The sequence below is a fragment of the Rhinopithecus bieti genome, unplaced genomic scaffold, assembly GCF_001698545.2.
Source record: "Rhinopithecus bieti isolate Rb0 unplaced genomic scaffold, ASM169854v2 scaffold_17182, whole genome shotgun sequence".
Classification (NCBI taxonomy): Eukaryota; Metazoa; Chordata; class Mammalia; order Primates; family Cercopithecidae; genus Rhinopithecus; species Rhinopithecus bieti.
The window spans coordinates 178,782-195,193 of NW_016808817.1; the positions used below are offsets into that span (position 1 = coordinate 178,782).

At 39.2% G+C, this 16,412-nt stretch overlaps 2 protein-coding genes across 2 annotated transcripts in view; both read right to left on the reverse strand.

Annotated features, from left to right (window-relative positions):
- Window positions 1-210: 210 nt before the first annotated feature.
- Window positions 211-1,152, reverse strand: LOC108538958 (olfactory receptor 52H1-like). Its single transcript, XM_017887304.1, has one exon. The coding sequence runs from the start codon at window positions 1,150-1,152 to the stop codon at window positions 211-213; it is 942 nt and encodes a 313-aa protein (XP_017742793.1).
- An 11,990-nt stretch (window positions 1,153-13,142) lies between these two features.
- The window catches only part of TRIM22 (tripartite motif containing 22), a 20,932-nt gene continuing 17,662 nt past the window's right edge, over window positions 13,143-16,412 (reverse strand). Inside the window, exons 6-8 of the mRNA XM_017887308.1 lie at window positions 15,842-15,942; window positions 15,514-15,540; window positions 13,143-14,943 (exon numbers count right to left, since the gene is read on the reverse strand). Coding sequence (XP_017742797.1) covers window positions 14,348-14,943; window positions 15,514-15,540; window positions 15,842-15,942 — 724 coding nt within the window. The 3' untranslated portion in view covers window positions 13,143-14,347. The remainder of the gene's footprint in view (window positions 14,944-15,513; window positions 15,541-15,841; window positions 15,943-16,412) is intronic.

Genomic DNA, 16,412 nt, shown 5'->3' on the forward strand with positions numbered 1-16,412 from the left:
AAAAAAAAAAAAAAAAAAAAAAAAGTCCTCTATTTTCTAGAAGTTTGTAAGATTTTTCTCTCTCCCCTCTCCCTCTTGCCTATACTTTGCACATAGGTAGAATGCTGAAATTTCAAATTAATAAGAGTTATAGCTTTATCTTCATGTTGTCCCATGTTACACAAAATTTCACCAAATCAATTTTACATACATTTCTCCTTCAGTGTCCACTCATTGTGACTTCTTCAAAGAGAAGAGGAGAATAAATTTGTCCTGTGTCTGCTTTGTCTTCATTCCATAAACAATAGGATTTAGAGCAGGAGGGATGGCCACATAGAGGTTGGCAAACAGGATAAGCACATTTTGAGGGACACTTTGCCCAAAGCGATGAGCAAGGATGGAGAAGAAGGCAGGGGTGTAAAACATGAGGATGACACAGACATGGGAACCACAGGTGCTGAGGGCTTTTTGGCGGGCACCCTGGGATGAGAGTTGGAATACAGCACAAAGGATGAAGGCATAGGAAACAGCAATGAAGATAACATCTGAGATGACAGTCATGAGAGGTACAGCAAACCCATACCAGATGTTGATGGAGATGTCTGCAGATGAAAGCTGAGCAACACCTGTGTGCTCACAGTAGGTGTGAGGGATGATATGTGTCCTGCAAAAGGGTAACCGTTTTAGCAGGAAAACGTGTGGTAGGATGATGGAGAAGCTTCTCACAACAATGCTCACCATAAGCTTGATGATCACTTGCGGAGTCAGGATGGCGCTATATCTCAAGGGGAAGCAGATGGCCACATAGCGATCAAATGCCACAGCCAGCAGAATGGCTGAGTCCACCACAAAGCTGAAGTGGAGGAAGAACATCTGAGTTAGACAACCAGAAAAGGTTATTTCTTGGGAGCCAATCCAGAAGTTACTGAGTAGTTTGGGCACCGTGACAGTGGACAAGATGAGGTCTGTGGTGGCCAGCATAGAGAGGAAGAAAAACATGGGCTCATGAAGGCTGTGCTCAACTGCAGTGAGGTAGAGAAGGATGCAATTGCCCACAACAGCCACAACATAGATGACACAAAAGGGAATCCCAATCCACATGTGGAACTTCTCCAGGCCAGGTATTCCAACAAAGACAAAGGAACTGGGGTTATAACAACTCAAGTTATACATGGTCTCTTCAGTCTGGGATCCACTGATTCTTGAGCCCTGAATACAAACCAGCTGTCAGAATGGGCTGCGAAACCTACAGTTCACTGCCAGTGTTGAACATTGTTGGGGGCTGCAACTGTCACATCCAGTGTAACCACACTGAAGCACCTCCTGTCCCAGGAAGAGCTGGCACCTCTAAAACTGACCCTTCTCTTGGCCCCAGACCCCTCATTTGCCCTTCTCTTTGACATCAGACTCCTCATTTCTTTAGATATTTACTAATAAATCTATGAAATGGTTTTATTTTTGTAGGTCAGCAATTTCATATGATTAAACATAATTAACCATTTTTCTTTTTCAATGCAGATTATTAAGGATAGACTCAGGTTTTAAAGACAGGAAAAAAACAAGTATAAGGAGAAGGAGTAGGGAGACACGGAAGGGAGAGAGAGAATAATAAAAATATTTAAAATATCAAGCTGGATGACGATGAGCTCTGAGAAAAGGGGAGCAACTGACTTTTATAGAGCAAATATGTTTCAGACAATGGGTCTGATAAACTGAAGAATGTGCATAAAACAAAAGAAAATCAACAAAAGGGAAGAAAAAAGAAAAGGCAGATTCCAATGCTGTGTGTTTTGGTAGAACTTCATTTCATAGGGATTGAAATATAGTTCAGAGCGCATGTTTACTGGAACGTTAATATGAGAAAATGTATGTATCAGAAAACACAAGGGACAAGTGAACAACATTACTCTGACTCAAGCAGAGAGCAGTGAGTTCAGAGCATAATTTATGACTTGAAAGTCAATGTCCTAAACTCTGGAGGATCTCTGATGTTAGTAAAGGAGACCACTTTACCTATCCGTGAGTCTGACAATGCCTTCATAACAGAAAACACCAAGGGAATTAGTCCTAGGCAAAGTCTAGCAGAGCAGATTCATACCTTCTAAAGATGAAATAAAGAATAATAAAAGAAGTTTTACCCCAGTGTTTTCAGTTCTGGCTTGCCAGTGCTTGGACCTCATCTGTGAGAATCTCCAGCTTTGTACTAAACAGAGCCCACTCTTGAAGGCAGCTTTTGCACTGAAAACACCCTTTGACTTTTAACTTTGCTAGTGTGACCTATTTTATAGAGTACTTTTGAAAAGGAAAGAATCAGGGGCATGATACCAGGAACCGCAACATTAGAGAGGCACCCCAGAACATAAGCCATGGTTTGGGTCTTACCTTCCCCAACAAATTTACAAAGTCCTTCAAAAAGCTTTTAAGGAAAGAGTGGATTTTGTGCAATATCACGCCAGCTCTGTATTATTGTTTGGTGAGGATCTGTAGCCTTCTTCATAAGGAAGAGCAGATCAACCCAAGCAGGATTTAGTGACATCTGCCAAGTCCCTAGTCAAAGCTTTACATAGGTGAGCTTCCCTCCCTTAATTTTGTCCCTGACAGTCATTAATTTGCTGAAGTTGGCGTATTATATTTTCCTAGGAGACATGTGACTAGCTCTCACTGCCAAAAGTCAATCCTCTGAATGAAAGTCTGTTCCAAGTTACATCTCCTGGTCTGATTCAGACTGAACTCCTACTGGCATGCAGTTTATGGGGATAACACATAGCAGCGGAGTCTTCATGAAGTCCTCCCTAAATTGGTGGTCACATGATCTCTTGTGGTCTAAAAAGTAGTAGACTAAAACAAACTGTGAAAAAAAGAAAATGTCTCTATAATTTATGCTAATTTGCAGCTCAGCTTCTTGGAGCACTGATTCACTGCCTCCAGACAGGAAGCACATTTCACCGGGGTTACAGGGAATACATTTAAAGGTGAGAAAAATTAATAACTAGTTATTAAAACTATGAAGGAAAGCCAAAAGAAAACATCCAAACTAAGGTTTGTTGGTTCAGTCAAATCCTACTCTGATCTCATTTCTTCTACCCAAAGAGCTCTTTTAGCTCACTGCAGCCTCTGCCTCCCAGGCTCAAGCAATCCTCCCATCTCAGCCTCCCAAGTAGCTGGGGCTACAGATATGTATCACTATGCCTAGAAAATTGTTGTATTTTTTTTAGAGACGAGGTCTCACTATGTGGCCCAGGCTAGTCTCCAACTCCTGATCTGGTGCAATCCACCCACCTCAACCTCCCAAAGTGCTGGGATTAAAGGGATGCACCACAACACCCAGTCCCTCTTTTCTTCTGAGTTCCCTTTTGCACCACTGGTCACATTAGCTGGTCTACACGTGAAATCAATATTCTCTTACCATTATTTATCTCCTTATAATAGAATCATTGATGTCATAAAAACCTATTTCTCCCAGGGCCATGTCCTCTAGGACACAACCTCTATTTGAACATTGATTAAAGTAAAGGCTCTGTTATTTTACAAAATCAAAGAGCCGGCTGGGCGCGGTGGCTCAAGCCTGTAATCCCAGCACTTTGGGAGGCCGAGACGGGCGGATCACAAGGTCAGGAGATCGAGACCATCCTGGCTAACACGGTGAAACCCCGTCTCTACTAAAAAATACAAAAAACTAGCCGGGCGAGGTGGCGGGCGCCGGTAGTCCCAGCGATGCAGGAGGCGGAGGCAGGAGAATGGCGTAAACCCGGGAGGCGGAGCTTGCAGTGAGCTGAGATCCGGCCACTGCATTCCAGCCTGGGCGACAGAGAGGGACTCCGTCTCAAAAAAAAAAAAAAAAAAAAAAAAAAAAAAAAAAAATCAAAGAGCCAGTGTAGCAGTGTAGGGTTTTTCTTCTTGTTAATTGCCAGCAGTTTTCTACTTACCGGGCTCAAGTCTTTTCTTCTGGTTCACAGGGTTAGTAGGAAGTATCTATTTAGAAGGATGCAAGTAAAAGCTTTAGGCTGATGAAAATTCTATTAAGGGGTATAATGAAAATATTTATGCATTTTCTCATGTTCCCAGAAGATGACAGGTTATCAGAGCCCCTCTATTTTCTATTCCCACAAAAGGGATAGGACTAACCGTATTAACTATTTTCCCTTGAGATGGAATGTATCTTGGGGTTTCAGTAGTAACCTGTGGATATCAGATTCCTAGGGGATTCAGCTTAAGACAAATCAAACTCAGTCAGTTCAGATAGAATTCTCAAAAGCATAAGAAGTTTTCTGTATGTTCAGTATTCTTTAATTAGTGTATTTGTGTAAACTTGCACCAATGCTATACAAATACAACTGAGATTTTCTAAATACTTGATTTTGGAAGGTAAACCCTCCAATTATTTATTTTTATTTATTTTTTAGCCATTCTTGGTACTTAGCATTGCCAAGAAAGTTTCATAAGCAGTTCTTAATTGGCAACACACACACACACACACACACACACACAGACACACACACTAGCATTTAGATTGCACTGAATCTTTTTGTCAATATAGAAATATTTGCTATGTTTATAATACTGTATATTCATACTATAAATATTTTAAATATCATATATCTTCTCATTAATATAGCCTCTTTTGGTTTCCTCAATAATGGATTAAAATGTTCCTATGTTCTTAAAACATACAAATACCTCCCGTTTTTAGAAGCAGAATATATCAGGGTCCTATACTCACTATAAAAAATTACCACAAACTTCACAGCTTAAAATGACACAAATGTATCATGAACTATAGTTTTGTAGTTCAGGAGTCTGGCATGAGTCTCATTGGACTAAAAGCAAGGTGTATGGAAAACTGCATGTCTTTTGAAAAAAACTAGAAGAAAATTTGATTCCTTGCTTTTCCAGCCTCTAGAAGCTCCTTTCTTTCCTCTTCAAAGTCAGCAACGTTACTTCTACATTTCTGCCACATTTTAAGTCATATTTTCCACTGACTTCTTCATTCTCACTTCCTCTTCTGCTGTTTTTTTTTTTCTTTTTTTCTTTTTTTTTTTTTTTTTTTTGTGATGGAGTCTCACTCTGTCGCCCAGGCTGGAGTGCAGTGGTGTGATCTCGGCTCACTGCAACCTCTACCTCCAGGGTTTAAGTGATTCTCCTGCCTCAGCCTCCCAAGTAGCTGGGACTACAGGCCTCTTCTGCTTTTAAGAACTCTTATTACTGTATCTGAGCCATCCAATAAACCAGGATAATCTCTGGTTTATACATTAGTTTACGGTTTATCAATTACTTTCATCTAAATTTCATCTGATGATTCTCTTTTGCCATGTAACCCAACATAATCACAGGTTCTGGGGTTTGAGATGACAATTTCTACGGGAGGACATTATTCTGCATAGTCTCATCATTTGTAAAATATATTTTCCACACTTATTGCTCTAATTTTTTTTAATTAAACATTTATTTTAGATAAAGGGGGCACATATGCAGGTTTGCTACTTGGCATATTGCACCCAGGTGGGAATGTAGTACCCAACAGGTAGTTTTTCAGCTCATATCTCCCCCGCTACCTGCCCCCTCTAGTAGTCCACAGTGTCTATTGTTTCCTTATTTATGTAAATGTATGCTCAGTGCTGGCCTCCCACTTATAAGGAAGAACATGCAGCATTTAGTTTTCTGTTCTTGCATTAATTTGCTTTGGAATATAGCACCCAGCTCATGTTGCAACAAAGGACATGATATCATCATTTCTTATGGCTGCATAGTATTCCACATTTTCTTTATCTAATCTACCATTGATAGGTACCTAGGTTGATTACATGTCTGCTATTATAAATAGCACAGCAATGAACATTTGAAAGCATGTGTCTTTTTGGTATAATGATCTATTTTCCTTTTGAGTATATACACAGTAATGGGATTGCTGGGTCCAATGGTAGCTCTGTTTTAAATTCTTTGAGAAATCTCCAAGCTGCTTTCTACAGTGGCTTAACTAATTTACATTCCCACCAACAGCGTACAAATGTTCTCCTTTCTCTGCAGCCTTGTCAGATCTGTTGGGGCTTTTTTTGTTGGTTTTGTTTTTGTTTTTGTTTTGTTTTGTTTTGTTTTTGTTTTTGTTTTGCTTTTGGACTTTTTAAGAATAGCCATTCAGATGACTGTGAGGTGGTATCTGATTGTGGTTTTGATATGTATTTCTCTGATAATTAGTGATATTGAGCATTTTTTCATATGCTTGTTGGCTGCTTGTATGTATTATTTTGAGAAGTGTCTGTGCACGACTTTTTCCCCTTTTTATTTTGGTTATTTGTTTTTTGCTTGTTGATTTGTTTAAATTTATTATGGATTTTGGGTACTAGACCTTTCTCAGATGCATAGTTTGCAAATATTTTCTCCCATTCTGCAGGTTGCCTGCTTACTCCATTGACAGTTTCTTTTGCTGTGCAGAAGCTCTGTAGGTCTCACTTGTCAATTTTTGTTTTGTTACAATTGTTTTGTGGGACTTAGCCAAAAATTTTTTGCCAACGCTGATGTCAACAAGGGTATTTCTTTAGTTTTCTTCTAGGATATTTACAGTTTGAGATCTTACATTTAAATCTTTATCTCCTCTTTTTTTGAGACAGGGTCTTTCTCTGTCACTCAGGCTAGAGTTCAATGGTACAATTACAGCTCTCTGCAGCCTCAACCTCCCAGGTTTGAGTGATCCTCCTACCTCAGTTTCCCTAGTAGCTTGGACTACAGGTGCATGATACCAACTCTGACTAATTTTTAAATTTTTTGTAGAGATGGGGTCTTGTTATGTTGCCCAGGCTGGTCTGAAACTCCTGGGCTCAAGCAATCCTCCTGCCTAAGCCTCCCAAAGTGCTGGGATTATAAGCAAGAGCCATGGCACCCAGCCTTTAATCCATCTTGAATTAATTTTTTATATGGTAAAAGTTAAGTGTCCAGTTTCATTCTCCTGCACATGGTTAGCCAGTTATCCCATCACATTATTGAATAAGGAGTTCTTTCTCATTGCTTTTTTTTTCTGTCAGCCTTTGTTGAAGATCAGATGGTTGTTGGTGTGTGGCTTTATTTCTGAGTTTTCTATTTGGTTCCATTGATCTATGTGTCCATTTTGTGCCAGTAACATGCTGTTTTGGTTACTGCAGCCTTATTATATAGTTAGAAGTCAGATTACGTGATACCTCCAGCTTTTTTTTTTTTTTTTTTTTTTTTTTTTTTTTTTTTTTTTTTTTTTTTTTTTTGCTTAGAATTTCTTTGGCTATTCTGTGAAGAAAGATGTTGGTAGTTTGATGGGAATAGTGTTGAATCTGTAAATTTATTCGGGAAGTATGGCAATTTCAATGACATTATTCTTCCAATCCATGAGCATAGAATGTTTTCCATTTATTTGTGTCATCTATANATCTTGAATTAATTTTTTATATGGTAAAAGTTAAGTGTCCAGTTTCATTCTCCTGCACATGGTTAGCCAGTTATCCCATCACATTATTGAATAAGGAGTTCTTTCTCATTGCTTTTTTTTTCTGTCAGCCTTTGTTGAAGATCAGATGGTTGTTGGTGTGTGGCTTTATTTCTGAGTTTTCTATTTGGTTCCATTGATCTATGTGTCCATTTTGTGCCAGTAACATGCTGTTTTGGTTACTGCAGCCTTATTATATAGTTAGAAGTCAGATTACGTGATACCTCCAGCTTTTTTTTTTTTTTTTTTTTTTTTTTTTTTTGCTTAGAATTTCTTTGGCTATTCTGTGAAGAAAGATGTTGGTAGTTTGATGGGAATAGTGTTGAATCTGTAAATTTATTCGGGAAGTATGGCAATTTCAATGACATTATTCTTCCAATCCATGAGCATAGAATGTTTTTCCATTTATTTGTGTCATCTCTTGAAATCTGCTGATTTCTATCAGCAATGTTTTGTAGCTCTCCTTGTGGACATCTTTCACCTCTTTGCTTAGCTGTATTCCAAGGTATTTTATTTTCTTTGTGGCTATTGTAAATGGGATTGTGTTATTAATGTGACTCTCAACCTGGATATTCTTGTCGTATAGAAATGTCACCGATTTTTGTACATTGGTTTTGTGTCCTGAAACCTTGCTAAAATTATTTGTCAGTTCTAGTAGCCTTTTGGCCAAGTCTTAAGGGTTTCATAGTATGGAATCACATCATCAGTGAAGAGAGGTAATTTGACTTCTTTTCCTATTTGAATTCATTTTATTTCTTTGTCTTGTCTGACTTCTCTGGCTAGGACTTCCAGTATTAACGTCAAATAGGAGTCCTGAAATAGCCATCTTTGTCTTGTTCCAGTTTTCAAAGGAAATGCTTCCAACTTCTGCCCATTCAGTATAATGTTGGCTGTGGGGTTTCTATAGATGGCCCTTATTATTTTGAGATATGTTTCTTTGATGCCAAATCTGTTCAGGGTTTTTATCATGAAGGAATGTTAGACTTTATTGATAGCTTTTTCTGCATTTATTTAAATTATCATATAGTTTTGCTTTTAATTCTGGAGTGGATAAAAACTTAGTTTATTCTCCATGTTTGGTTGACAAGCCTGGTCTGCTGGTTGATGATTTTTTGATTTTTTTTTTGTTTGTTTGTTTTTGTTTTTTTTTTTTTTTTTTTTTTTTTTTTTTTTTTTTTTTTTGGTCAAGTGTAGAGATCTCTCTAGTGAGCATCTACATGGGTAACAAAATTTATTAGGAAGAGAACTGATTTTATCCAAATTTGCTTTATCCAAATATCCACTGAAGGGGCTTGTTTTATATTCCAGTCCAAGACCTACTAAAACGATCATGTCATTAGCTATAGCTCAGGCTATACCTGGCTATAGTCGGGTAGGTTTACAGTCTTACAACATGCCCTGCTAAAATGATGTACCTAACAGTGGCAGTTCCCATTATGGTTTAGGGGTTAAGACTAGCAGAGGTGCAAATAGACAATTAGCCAGTACCAATAATACGTTCAGCAGCAGGAGCCATAGCAGTAAAGGCTACAGGGGCCTGAAGATATCCATTCATAATCAAGCTTGGGCAAATCTGGGTGGTGACAAATATTCTCTTCTTAACCATACTCCTGTCAGGCTCCTCTGAAATCTTTTCTCAACTGGGCCCTGACTTTTGATCTTTTGTGTTCTTCTCTGCATCATCCAGTTTTACGAAAAATCTTATTGAATCAGTTTATCAAAAATTCCTCACTCTTGGTCTGACCATCCTTGATATCTTAACACTCTGGCCTGCCTTCAGCAAAAATTCTATTAGGTCAGTTTAGCAAAAAATTACCCAACCTCTTAGTAGTTTTTTATCCACTGATCCCCTACTCTGCACCTTGGTTTATTGTGCAGTAAGCCCTCACTTAAGGTTGTTTATAGGTTCTTGGAAACTGCAGGTCTAAGTGAAATGACATCTAAAAAAACCAATTTTCCTTTTTTCATCAATGTTAGAACAAAACGTAGTTGAACAAAATGACATTGAGGATCTGTTGTGTGTTGTTTCACTTAAAGTCACCATTTCCAAAAACCTCTCAGTGATGTTAAGTGAGAATTTACTGTATTTACAGTTGAGTTCAATCTCTTCTACTCTTTAAATAAAGTCTTTCTTACTGTACATTTTAGGAAGTATCATAAATTTTGTTTTAACAGTAGTGGTTGCCTCAGACTCCAAACCAGCAAGCATTATCTATTTTTCCCTCATCTTAGTGTTCGGAATCACACGGGTCATAGTCAACTGTGCACCAGTATCTAAAATGTCCAAGAAGTACAATTTTCTTTTATCTGTTTATTGAACGTTAACCTTGGCATAGAGCCTCTGGTACCTCCTAGGAACAGAGGAACATCACCTTAAGTCCCAGTTTTGTTTATTTCTGAAAGCTGAGAAATCTGGGCAAAACAGGGCCCTCTAACTCACCCCCAGATCCATCGAGAGAGGCAGGGGAAAGCACCTTAGATGAGTCACAGAGACTGTCTATAAAGGTTTAGACACGTTTTCTGGGATGGAGGGAGGGATTGGAGAGCTGAGTGGAGCATGGTCCAGGTAGATGGCTGTTTTATGGCCAGAACTTCTGGGAACCATGCAGAGACGGCTGATTTGAGCTCAGCTCAGGCTTCCCACAAGCTTTCTGGCGCTGCCCAGAAGGATGTGGCTGCTGCTGTGCTGCTTGTGTGCTGTTATCAAGGCAGCAGCCACTGTCAGGGCACTCTGAAGAATGAGGTCTGTAATAAGTCACCCTATACTGTGCTAGTCTTGCTTACTAACTATAGCAAGATTATCTCTGGAGGGCATTTAAGTAAGTCTCTAAGGTCTCTTTAGGGCTGCTGGGCAAAGCCATCTCACCTTTTCTTTCCTTTGAAGTTGCAACAACTTGCTGCACTACAGGGTATTTATCAGGGCCAGAGACCTGAGTAGAGTTAACATGGCTTGCAGAAGCCCACTGCCTATTCCCTTAGGGCCCTAAGCAGTGGCTAGAGAACTGTTTCACTAGCTTTCTCCAAGCCCTCTGTAACGAACAGACACCCACTAATTTCCACCTCTTTATACTCATGCCTTTACGCAATTTCTTCCCTTTTAGAGTGGGCAAAATTTCTGAATTCCTTATAATCAATGGTATGTGGCAAAAGTTATGGGATGTTACTACCATGGTTGTCTTATATTATGTAAGGCCTTCTCACTGGAATAGTCTCCTTCTCCTGTGGCCTTGAAGAGGCAACCACCATAGTGTGAACCACCTGTTAAGAGGTTCATGTAGCAAAAAACTTCAGGCAGTCTTCAGGATCAGAGGGCCTAGGTCCTACACAAGCAAGGAACTGAATTCTACTAATAACCTAAGTTAGCTTGAAAATGGATCCTTCCCTACTCCAACCTTCACATGAAGACTCATCCCAGCTGGCACTGTGAGTTCATTATGGAGAGATCGTGAAGGAGAAACCCCATTTAAGCTGGGTCTAGACTTCTGATATGCAGATACTGTAAGATAATTATCTTACATTTATCTTGCTACTAAATTTGCAATAGCCTATTTTTATGCAGCAAAGAAAGCTAATGCAACTTTTACGTGCATGGGTAAAATACTGTACAATAATATAATATTTATTTATAATTGAATTGAAAATGTTAAGGACTGTGATCCTTTACTCAGATTATTCTGTTTCTTAAAACAGAGTTAATTGTTTCAAAAGTAAATTAATATGCATTCTTAAAATTATTTATCTCAAGTCAGAGAAAAGAATCCAAGAAAAAAATAATGTATACCACTCTGTGTCAGTGCATATGTTCCATAAAATAGCTGAAGTTATTACAAATATACTGTTATTTAATTCTCATAATATCACTGCCAGGTAGGTCTTATAAGGGCCACTAGGTGGCTGTGTCATCATTATGTAAAATTCCAACTGTTTTCAGAATGCAAGTTTGTAACCATTCAATTATAATGTTCATCCTCTACACCAAAGGAAGGGAACATTTTCTTTATGTCATCTGCAATAGCATACTTGTCATAAAGTGCTTCCACGTCCTTATTCCTCATTTATGACTATATGTATTCAGAATATCAATTTACATTTGATGGCACCTAAAGTTTTTCTTAAAACTCCTGCAGATCAGCATTTCCTGGGCTCCCCCTTCTGTCCCCATCTCCTGGGAAATTGGCTGCTGCCTTCTCCATGGTGGTGTGGTACAGAGGAGTGAGCACAGGTGCTTAGTAACACAGGCCTGGTATTAATCCTGCCTCTTCTACTCAATATCTTTGAGACCATCAGGAAAACTCTAACAGTTTATCAATTCCTTCAACCCCTTTATATAAATTTATCCTTGGCCAGGCACGGTAGCTCACACCTGTAATCCCAGCACTTTGGGAGGCCAAGGCATGCGAATCACCTGAGGTCAGCAGTTCGAGACCAGCCTAGCCAACATGGCGAAGCCCTATCTCTACTAAAAATACAAAAAAAAAAAAAAATTAGCCGGATATGGTGGCACGTGCCTGTAATCCCAGCTATTCGGGAGGCTAAGGCAGGAGAATCACTTGAACCCAGGAGGCAGAGGTTGCAGTGAGTCGATATCGTGCCATTTTAGTAAGCCAAGATCATCCCATTGCATTCCAGCCTGGGCAACAACAGCAAAACTCCATCTCAGAAAAAAAAAAGAAAAAAAAGAAAAATCTCTTTTTTATGATATTTGTACAGACTATCTTGGATAATGTTCATATGTGTATATATATTTATACATATTATATGTATCTATACCTGTATGTATAGATATATGAATGTGTATCCATGTTTATATCAATCTCAAGCCAGGAACTTTCACACTATTCCTCTTTCTTCAAAGTCCTACAAATCTTGATGTGAATTCTGTACAGTGGCATAACCTGCCCTAATTTATAATGAATACCTGATGGTTAATTTTACATGCTAATTTGACTGGCCATAGAGTGTCCGGATTAAACATTATTTCTGGTTCTATTTTTAAGAGTATGCCTGGTTTTATTTGTAAGAGTGTTTCTGAAAAAGATTAGCACTTGAATTGCTGGACTCAGTAATGTCTACCTCTCCAAAGTTTGCCTTCCCCCAAGTTGCTAGACATCATCTAATCCATAAAGGACCTGAGTAGGAGAAAGAGTCAAGGAATAAGATATTTGCTTCTTTTCCTGCCTCAGTGCTTGAGCTGAGACATGTCACCTCATCTTTTTCTGCCTTTGTACTGGCATTTATACCATCAGCTCCCTGGTTCTTAAGACTTCAGAGCCACACTGACTTATATCACCAGCTTTGTGGGTCTCTGGCTTCCAGATGGCAGATAATGGGAAGTCTTAGCTTCCATAATCAAGTGAGCCAATTCCTCATATATATATATATATCTCTCTTATTGTTCTGTTTCTCTGGAGAACCCCGACTAATACAATATATTTCTTTAAGAATGTTTTGTGTCTTTGCTATCCTAGGTAGTTCTACTACTCATCCTGTGTTTGAAAAAAGACCTTAAAAAAAAAGAAAAAAAAAAGAAGAAAAGTACATAGGATGGTAAATGCAATGGTGCACTCAAGTGCTTCATTATGAGAAAAACATCTGAACAGCATAAGGTCGTCTCTTATCAAGGACAGCTGAGCCTAGACATGACCTTCTTTACTGGATGTATGGAAACTCATATTACCTGCAGCCAGATTTTGGAAACTGAAGAATGAGACTTCAGTAGAGCCAAGTATTGTTTTATTGAAGCAAAAAGAAAACAGAACAAAAACAAAAAATTGTTTCCCAAGACATTGAAATGGCTGACATTTTTTCAGTAATAATCAGAACAATATTTATTTTTATATTTAAAATTCATAGAAAAGTGCTTTACATTTAATAAAAGTTTGTTTCTCAAAGTTATCAGAGGAATTAGATACAGTCTTGAACACCAATATTAATTTGAGGAAAATACACCAAAAGCATTAAATAAGCTATTTAAGATCATAGAGCTTGTAAGTGAAAAGATAAAATTTGACCTCAGAAACTCTGAGCATTAAAAATCCACTATTAGTAAATAAATTACTATGGAATTCTTGCTTTAATTTTGTGATGAATATGGGGTGTCACCGGTAAACCAACACATTCTCAAAGATACATTATTTAGTGACAGATTCTTATGTACTTTGCTAGATATGAGTTGACAAGTTTCTCTTTCTTCAATCTTTTAAGGGGCAGAGTAAATGAGGAAGACAAGAGATTGCAAAGGAATTACAGTAATACTGTTCTTTCTATAGGAGGGATTAGATGTATTTCCCTTGCAAATACAAAAAAAATATATTATTTACTACTAATGAAACCAAGATACTAGGAATAATAATGTACAAGCATCTCTTGCAAGAAAGGATAAGATTGTTACAAGTTAAACTGACTTCCTCAAATTTATATGTTGGAGTTTTTATTCCCAATACCTCCGAATATTACCTTATTTGGAAATAAGGTCTTTGTGGAGAATATAATGTTTTAATGATTTCATTAAGGCATTAGCAGTGGGCCCTGAGCCAGTATGACTGGTGTCTTAATGAAAAGAGAAAACCTGGGCACAGAGATGTACATACAGACAATGTGAAGAGTCACAGGAAGAAGATGCCATCTACAAGGAGACGAGGCATGGAACAAAGCCCTTCCTTGCAGACCTCAGAAAGAACCAACTCTGCTGAAACCTAGATTTTGGATTTCCAGCCCACAGTACAACAATACAATTACAGTTTAAATCAGCAGTCTATGACACTTTGTTTTGGAAGCCCTAGCAAATGAATACAAAGACATGCTAAGTAAAAGAAGGGGAAAGAAAGGAAGAGATGGTCTCAGTGGAGATGAACTCAGGTGCAGAATCTGAGTCTCAGCACAAGGGCTACTATGCAGAAGAGGGTAAGGGAATGAGAACACTCAGGAGCTCGGTGGGCACAGGGTCATGGGGACTAGGCAGTTCCAAGGATTGAAATACGGATAAGCAGGTTGAGAAAAGCGACATCCAGAGAACTTGTAGATGAGTGCTCCATGGTTTGTGACATTGAAAAATGAAACAATGCCCGCCTCATAGTTTAGGAAAACCCCAACACGGCAGGGAGGCACAGCCATAAAGAGAGTCAAAACCTTGGGATCAGCAGAGGAGGAGTCCTCAAAAGCATTATATTCACATGTATTCTGTAATCCTATAACCCAGTAGCCATATTGAGGTCTGTATTTGGAATAAACATTTGCATAATTTACACTCGGATCAAAAACAAACCCAGAGCTCTTCCTTTTATTAGGACTACTTATTTTACTGTGTACGCCCAGGATCCAGGCAATCTTTCCAGACACATCTACTTCCCAGTAATATTTCCCTGAAGAGAAATATTGGCAGCCCAAGACACCAAAAGCAGAAAAATCACGTGGATTTGAATTCTTAAATGTGAGGGTGCGTACAGTTGCCACTTGCCTCTGATCCACAGAAACAGCAACATTCGGAGTGGCACTGTCTGGATTCAGCATCATGTCCACTGTAGAAAAAATTACATAGTCAAGTGAAGAATATGGGATAGGTGTGTCTTATGGCATTGAGAAGAGACATATTGAAAGTGGAATTTGTGTCGATATCAAATGGAACTTGTGCTGATAGTCAGAGGTTAGTAGGACATTTAAGAACTACAGGGTATGGTGGCTCAAGCCTGTAATCCCAGCACTTTGGGAGGCTGAGACGGGTGGATCACGAGGTCAGGAGATCGAGACCATCCTGGCTAATACGGTGAAACCCTGTCTCTACTTAAAATACAAAAAACTAGCCGGGCGACGAGGCGGGCGCCTGTAGTCCCAGCTACTCGGGAGGCTGAGGCAGGAGAATGGCGTAAACCCGGGAGGTGGAGCTTGCAGTGAGCTGAGATCCGGCCACTGCACTCCAGCCTGGGTAGCAGAGCAAGACTCCGTCTCAAAAAAAAAAAAAAAAAAAAAAAAAAAAAAGAACTACAGGGTATAAACATGTTTGGGGAGGAACACATGAGACTCAGATTATGAGTTCTAATAGTAACCACAATTCTGAAAGGAGGTGATTTGAAAACCCCATATCATCTTACCCCAGTAGCACTGGACATCTGTCAGCTCTGAAATGACAAAAGTTTCAGTGATGTTGTTAGAAGCAAATAAGTAAGTACAAACACTTGTCTCTTCTCCAGAGTAGGGAAAGGAAAGAGGAATACCGGGATTCTATGCACTGGTGAATGAGAGGATAAATCAGACACCTGGCCATTCCCCCAAGATAGGACCACATCTACCGCACAGGATTTTCCTCCTTCTCTGGCCCACCTCCTCTCCTATATCCTAACTGAAAAAAACCACCTGCTTCCCTATTGAGCCCTGATACTAAGAAATCCACACTCACAGTCTTCCTCTGAATCCCCTTACCTTTGTGAACTTGCAATATCCTACTGAGATCTGGTGCTTTGAATACACTCTTCAGTTTCTTGGAAACAGGTTTTGGCTTCTTCAGTGTCCAGCTTTCACTCCTAGTGATAACAAAAATTGATAACCTTTACAGCTTTGCCCTATTTCTCTCCATCCAAGATCAATGTCTCTTTCACCTTTCACCATACTTACTGATGCACTTGGACCCTCTTCCCTGAGGACAGTAGAGGTGAGACACCTGACACTGGAGTCCAGAGAAATGTGCTCAGGTCTACCTGTCTGCCCACTTCCCCTCTGTGTAACCTTGGGAAGGTCTTCACTCAAAGATGTTCACTTTCTTACTTTTAAAATGCAATAATTAACCCCACGCTTTCTACCTCTTAAAAATGAATATGGCTGGGCGCGGTGGTTCAAGCCTGTAATCCCAGCACTTTGGGAGGCCGAGGCGGGCGGATCACGAGGTCAGGAGATGGAGACCATCCTGGCTAACACGGTAAAACCCCGTCTCTACTAAAAAAATACAAAAAACTAGCCGGGCGAGGTGGCGGGCGCCTGTAGTCCCAGCTACTCA